General features: G+C 40.3%; 1 protein-coding gene across 2 annotated transcripts in view; it reads left to right on the top strand.

Moving 5' to 3' along the window:
• The first annotated feature begins 5,682 nt into the window (after positions 1–5,682).
• Positions 5,683–6,180, top strand: part of mamdc2a (MAM domain containing 2a) — an 85,103-nt gene continuing 84,605 nt past the window's right edge. The window contains exon 1 of one of the 2 annotated variants that reach the window (XM_038704115.1): positions 5,683–6,005. In XM_038704115.1, the coding sequence (XP_038560043.1) occupies positions 5,978–6,005 (28 nt within the window). In that variant the 5' untranslated portion in view covers positions 5,683–5,977. The remainder of the gene's footprint in view (positions 6,006–6,180) is intronic. The other variant, XM_038704114.1, reaches the window with a different exon arrangement.

The following is a 6,180-nucleotide window of genomic DNA, read 5'->3' as shown; positions in this document are numbered from 1 at the left end:
GTGCAGCCAGGTCTCTGTGAAGATGAGGGCACAGCAGTCTCTGCTTTCCTGTTGTTAAGCGAGCCTTAGTCTTAATTCCTCAATTTTACTCTCCAATGATTGGACATTAGCCATAATTAGACGAGTTTCTGTAAAAAAAGGACAAAAGAAAAATCTAATTAAAAGCAAAAATTTAGCACCATTTAAGGGAGCTACTGGTCGCTGTGTCTACATGCGTTGCCGTTGCCATGCATTATGATGTTAAGTGGCAGATTAGTTGGCTTGCTGCAGTTAAATATCTAAGGCTACGTTCAGACTGCAGACCAAAGTCACCCAAATACGATTTTTTTGCTCATATGTGACTCAGATCTTATCTTTTTATAACAGTGTGAACAGGCCAAGTCACACGGTATCTGATCTTTTCCAATTCGAATTTGGGCCACTTTTTAAATGTGACTTCAGTCTGGACACTGTGGTTGGAATTGATACGACTTAGACGTCCCTCTAGAGCAGCTGTTGTCACAGTTCTGCTGTAGACAGAGCCGTGGTCAACAAAAAGCTCCAGAAAAGCCATTATAAACATGGAGCTCTCTTCCTACTCTACCTCGCTATCATCTGCTCACAGATTTCCTTTCTTACACCTGAAATCCACCAGAGAGACAGAGAGAGTGTTGTGGGCTCTCTTCTGAGTGAGTCACTTTCAGGCTGCGGATAGTTCACACTGGAGTCTGATATGGGCCACATTTAAGTAATAATGTGAACTGCCAAACAAAAAAATCGAATCTGGGAAAAAATTTTGAATTGAGAATTAAGGCCTGCAGTCTGAACGTAGCCTTTGATTCCTTTCTACCCTGATTCCTGTGGTTAATTGCCCTGCCTGCTTGTGTGTGTGTGTGTTTGTGTGTGTGTGATGTGCCCTTGTACTGTATATGTTGTTGTCATATGTGTTCAGTCCTTGTAGTGTCATCATCGTTTGTCGAGTGTTTTCCTGGTTGTTGGTGTGTCAGAGACCTGTTTGGATTTATGTTTATGTTAGGAAACTTGCCTCTGTTTGGACTTCTGCTTGATGTCATGTAAGCCTGAGAAATTCTGTTGGAGTTATAATAAATCACACCAACTCTATCAGAGCCTCTGGGTCCAAAACTCTGTTTCTTGCCTCAATACTCTGCCTTTGTGATAGGGCGTAGGTTTCGTTTCTACATAGGGGGAGACACACATTAAAGGAACAGTAAGTGATTGTAATCCAATAAACTTTGTGTGTGCTCTGAAAACAAATTTAGTTTTCCTTTACAGCCCTGAGGGCTGTTCGCAAAAGCAGAATTTAGAAATCCAGGATAACAGAAAAGACAATAATAAAGGTTTACGATGAAAGCACAAGCACATATAAAAAAAAGAAACAAAAGAAAAACGGAGGTGAGAAAAGACGTGGCAGACAATAGAAGACCGACTGAATAAGTAATTAGCTAAAAATATCACTGCTCTTAAAAGAGACCTATTATGCTTTTCCACAATTTATGACTTATCTACAATGTTACAATGTTGGATGTTCATGATAAACATGGCCAAAGCTTCAAATAATGAGATTAAAGTACTTAAAAGAAATCCCTGTGAGCAAAAAACTCAGTCTTCTTCTTGTTCTGAATGCTCTGTTTTGCAGAGTAAAACTATGCAACCTAATAACTTAAACTGTGTGCTACCATATTGCCAATATGTAGGCATGTAGGTGGTATTTTAATGCAGGCTAATAAAAAAATATGCAAAACACATACATTTGTTGAAGAAATATTGTGAGCCAGGTTCAGGTGTGAAGAAGTTTCAGACTGATGAAGACTTAAAACAGCAAAGTTTATTGAGCCTGGCTGAGGAGATTCAGTGCCAGCATACAACATGTGAACACGTTAAATGCCAACAATCTGAAGGATAACATCTTGTGGACCCTTTTATGTTTCTGTCTTCCAACTGGTTTCTGTAGGTTTCGCTATTAGGTCATCTTTAGCTGGCTTTCAACTAGAATCAATCTGATGTTTAGACTCCAATGCTACAAGACTCAACCTTGTAAAATTCCCAGAGAACACCTATCTGCAAGCCTGACGCATGAGCTACTATCTCTACCTTTTCAATCTAACTGTTGTCTCCCTAACAGGGACAGTTACATGAGAGGAAGAACTAGAGCTGGTAGGTCAGTGAACACTTGTGGGGTCAGCCACTGACTCTAAGGTAGACCTGTCTTACCTTTCCCTGTTACATCAATTAAGACACCTAAGAATATTCTTTAACCAAACGAACATGGAATAACTGAAAAAACACACTGGTTTCTGATCAGAGTGGCTGCTGACTGAACAGATGAGGCATCAGATTTAACCAAGCCTGGCTGTTAACCTGGTCAGAGAATAAATCACCATGGTAACTGGCTCAATTCAGCCAGGATATCTGGAAAATCCCGACTTAATCTGTTATCTTGGTTTTATGAAACAGCCCTCTGATTCTGTAAATGTGAAAACAAAGAAAGAGGTTAGTGCTCGTGCACAGGAGCAATGGGAGAGAGAGTTCTATACACCGGCATATTGGAATGTGTTGGACTCCAGGCACTGTGAAGAAGGAGAGATGACGAGAAACTGCCAAAGAGAAATATGTCTCAAGAGTATAAACAGAGAAGAAAGTTATATGACCAGGCAAGGACGAAGGTGTTTCAAAGCTGGAGAAATCTCAAAGATCTGAAATGTGGGGGGCGAAGCTTTTGAGGGAGCACTGAAGGGAGGGGTCTATTTTTTTGGCAGTTGAGTTCGAATATGAACAATCCTTTCCTCCCTTTAAGTGGGGTTCTCTGGCTACTCCGTCAGCTGAGTGTCATTTTATGCTTTCTGGTGCATGCGCGTGCCTTTTCTGCATCAATTTATGTTGGAAATGTCTTTATTTATGTAAAGGCACATCCAAAATTCAGGTGACAAATAAAAATATAATGGATTATCATGCAGTGCGGCTCTCAGACATTCTGTATTAGTTAGCAAACTAGTAAACAACACTTACTTAAACACTTACTAAAAGTAAATTGAAAAAACATTAGGCCCATCTAGTGGTTCCTTCTGGCTACTTCAAGTTATGTATATGTGTATACTGTGGTCAGTCAGGGAGGGCTATGAGATTGATATGATGCATGGACCTGCCATGGAAGTAAATGTAAATGTAAATGCTCTGTACTTGTATAGCGCCTTTCTAGTCTTTTCGACCACTCAAAGCGCTTTTACACTACATCTGCATTCACCAGTCACACACATTCATACACCTAAGTGCTCAAACAGAAACTAACATTCACACTCACTCATACACTGGCGGAATAGCCGCCAGGGGCAATTCGGGGTTCAGTATCTTGCCCAAGGACACTTCGACATGCAACCAGGAGCCAGGATTGAACCGCCGACCTTCCGATTAACGGCCAACCCGCTCTACCTCCTGAGCCACAGCCGCCCCGTGAACTAAAGTGTAACGAGTGTTTTTATAGTATTTTTAATTTTATTTATTCAGGGGAGCTTCACTGAGAGGAAGCCTCTCTTTTTCAAGAAGACCCTGATCACATTAACACCTGGAAGCTGCCCAGTACAACCACAGTTTGAGCTGCTGGCCACTGAGCAGCTCCATTGGAGCAGTTGGGGTTAAGGGCCTTGATCAAGGGAAGCTCAGTGGTGCTAAATGAGGGTGGGCAAGTACTGCATGTTCATTTTCCACACGGAGATTTAACCTGCCGGTCCGTGATTTTAAGCGGCAACATCATGGTCACAAGATTGATTTTCTAGGCCACCAATGAAGAAGAAGAAGAAGACAGTAAAGAGAAGACAACAGAGAGGGTCAGAAATAAAGAAGGACATGCAAAAGAATGATACGCAAAAACCTAGAGTGAACTGTGAAGTACTGATGAAGATTTTCGGCAATGTCACACAGATAAATGGGTTATTACTACACACTTAAATCATAAACCATTCATTTTGTCTTTGCATGTAGTGAGAGTTCTAAATTGTCATCATTCAGTGTGAGACACCATGTTGCAGTGTGTTTTTACATCATCTCAAGTTTCAGCAAAGAGGTAATTTCAGGGTCCTAATATTGGACTTTCTCTATATTGAAACAGTCTGTCTGTAGTCAGAGTTGTCCCTAAATGAAATGTACAAGATTTTGTTTCTCCAGCAACCTAACATCGAAGATTAAAGTAATTTCCCTCACAATTTAGCTTTTTTAATTTATAAAGGGACACAGATAACATGCTGTATACTTCCTGTGAATATAATCCAAATAATCATAATTACATATACAGTATGTATTTTGTATGCTCAGAGTTAACATCTTTTTTGGAAAACCAGATGTGGTTGCATGTGAATCCTCCTCCAGTCCATTACAGGTCCCCCCTGTCTTTTTTTTTTTTTTCAGTTTAAAAACGTTATTGTTTCAATACAACATACAGACAAACAGTATGAGTACAGAGCGGAGAACTTTCCAGGGGGAATAAAAACACAGCAAGGAAAATATAAGGTATGCATAAAAAGAAATAAATAAAATGAAAGGAGCGGGGCCTTATAATCTACGAATATAATGTGTAAAGTAGGCTACATAAATTCACCGTTTTGATAGCTTTCTTGTTTTGGGATGAGTTTATCATACCTATATATAGTTTAATTTCTTTCTTTAGTAAGGTAAATATTGGTTTGGCATTAGTAAATTTACATTTCTGGATATAATATTTAGCAAAAATTATTATAAGGTTAATGCAGTATGGTAATCAGCCATGATACTGCCACCACCACCCTGAGGCATTGTGTTCTAGTGGTTTGTCAAAATAAAAGTCCTCTGCTGCTTTCTTGTTTTTATTGGATGGATTTACAAATGCTCATGTTCCAGATGTTGAGGGAGACGTGTCCCCTGCGTGACCCCTGAAATCTATGGCTGTGCTGAGCGGCTCTTTTCAGTTTGAGAGGTGATTTCTTATTTTCATTCTTTTTTTAAATAAATGAATAATTGGATCATCCTAAGTATCCAGCCAAGCATAGTGAGACTTTTATATGTTGGGCTTGTTGCCCCGTCAGAGCACGTGTTATTTAAATGGAAGTAAAATAAATGCATAATTGCAAGACAAATAAATAAAAATTTTTAATAGAGCAGAAATAATTTTGTGAACATCAGAAATGGTACTTTGAGACATCTCTCTAATAAAGACAGAAATCTGTGTGTGTGTTTTTTTTATTTTGTTTACAACTATTCATCCAATTGACTCGCACGTGGCGGTGTGTTGCTGTGGACCTAAAAGAGTGCAGTGTTGCATTTGGTGCAATTTGGACACGTGACAAGTTCAGAATTAGGCTAATACACACTTATTATGTAAAAGGGCTTTGAGTGTCTGTCCCATTTTACCTGAACATGTCATCTAGTGAGGTAGAGGTTCTAAGGTCCAAAGTTACTAAAGCAACGTATTTCATTTAGAATATAGCAGAGATCCATAACAAGTTCCAAAAGCAGGCAAACGCTTAAGGTAGTCTTCAGCATTTATTTTAAGGTGGTTTTCTGTGTAGCCCATAGTAACAGAGTGAGTGTCATGAATCACTACTGACAAATCAAGCCACAAATAACTTGCTTCCCTGGAAATTTAGCCTACTCAGACCTCTGTAAGACTGTTATTGACTCCTCCTTGAGCCCTTACATATGTTCATGTTGGCAGGGTGGTTGACGGGGAATTCCACAAACGTCCTGGGACAGTGTGGGTGCGCCTTGCTTATTGATATGACAGAGATGAGGAGCACATGTAGGCGGAGAGAAGCTGCGACCTTCTCCTTCCCGCCCCGGACATCCATTCATCCACCCGGATCAACACCGTCTCTCCTGCTGACACTGTTACAACATGTGAAGGACAGCCAATGAGGGCCTTGAGCTGTTGGAGCTGTAGTTCGTTTGAGAGACTGACCGGGAGACGATCAGCAAACAACAGAGGAAGCTCCCAGACTCAACGGCCGATACGATGAGCTCCGTCTGCCTCACGCTGCACGGTAAATCCCAGCCACTGAACGATGGGGCTGAATACAGAATTCTACATTTGGCACACAGGAGTTCTTCTAACTTTGCTTTTGTTAGTTTTTGTTATTCATTCTAAGCAAAAGCCAACAAACGTGTATGAAAATGTCCTTCGTGAGTCTGCAACATGGATGGTTGTCTCTGCTCTTC

Source organism: Micropterus salmoides, unplaced genomic scaffold, assembly GCF_014851395.1.
Source record: "Micropterus salmoides isolate LMB-PRFRI ecotype aquatic unplaced genomic scaffold, ASM1485139v1 Ms_hic_scaffold_7, whole genome shotgun sequence".
Taxonomy (NCBI): domain Eukaryota; kingdom Metazoa; phylum Chordata; class Actinopteri; order Centrarchiformes; family Centrarchidae; genus Micropterus; species Micropterus salmoides.
Note: the sequence above shows the minus strand (reverse complement) of the source record. Positions and strands in the feature narration are given on the sequence as shown.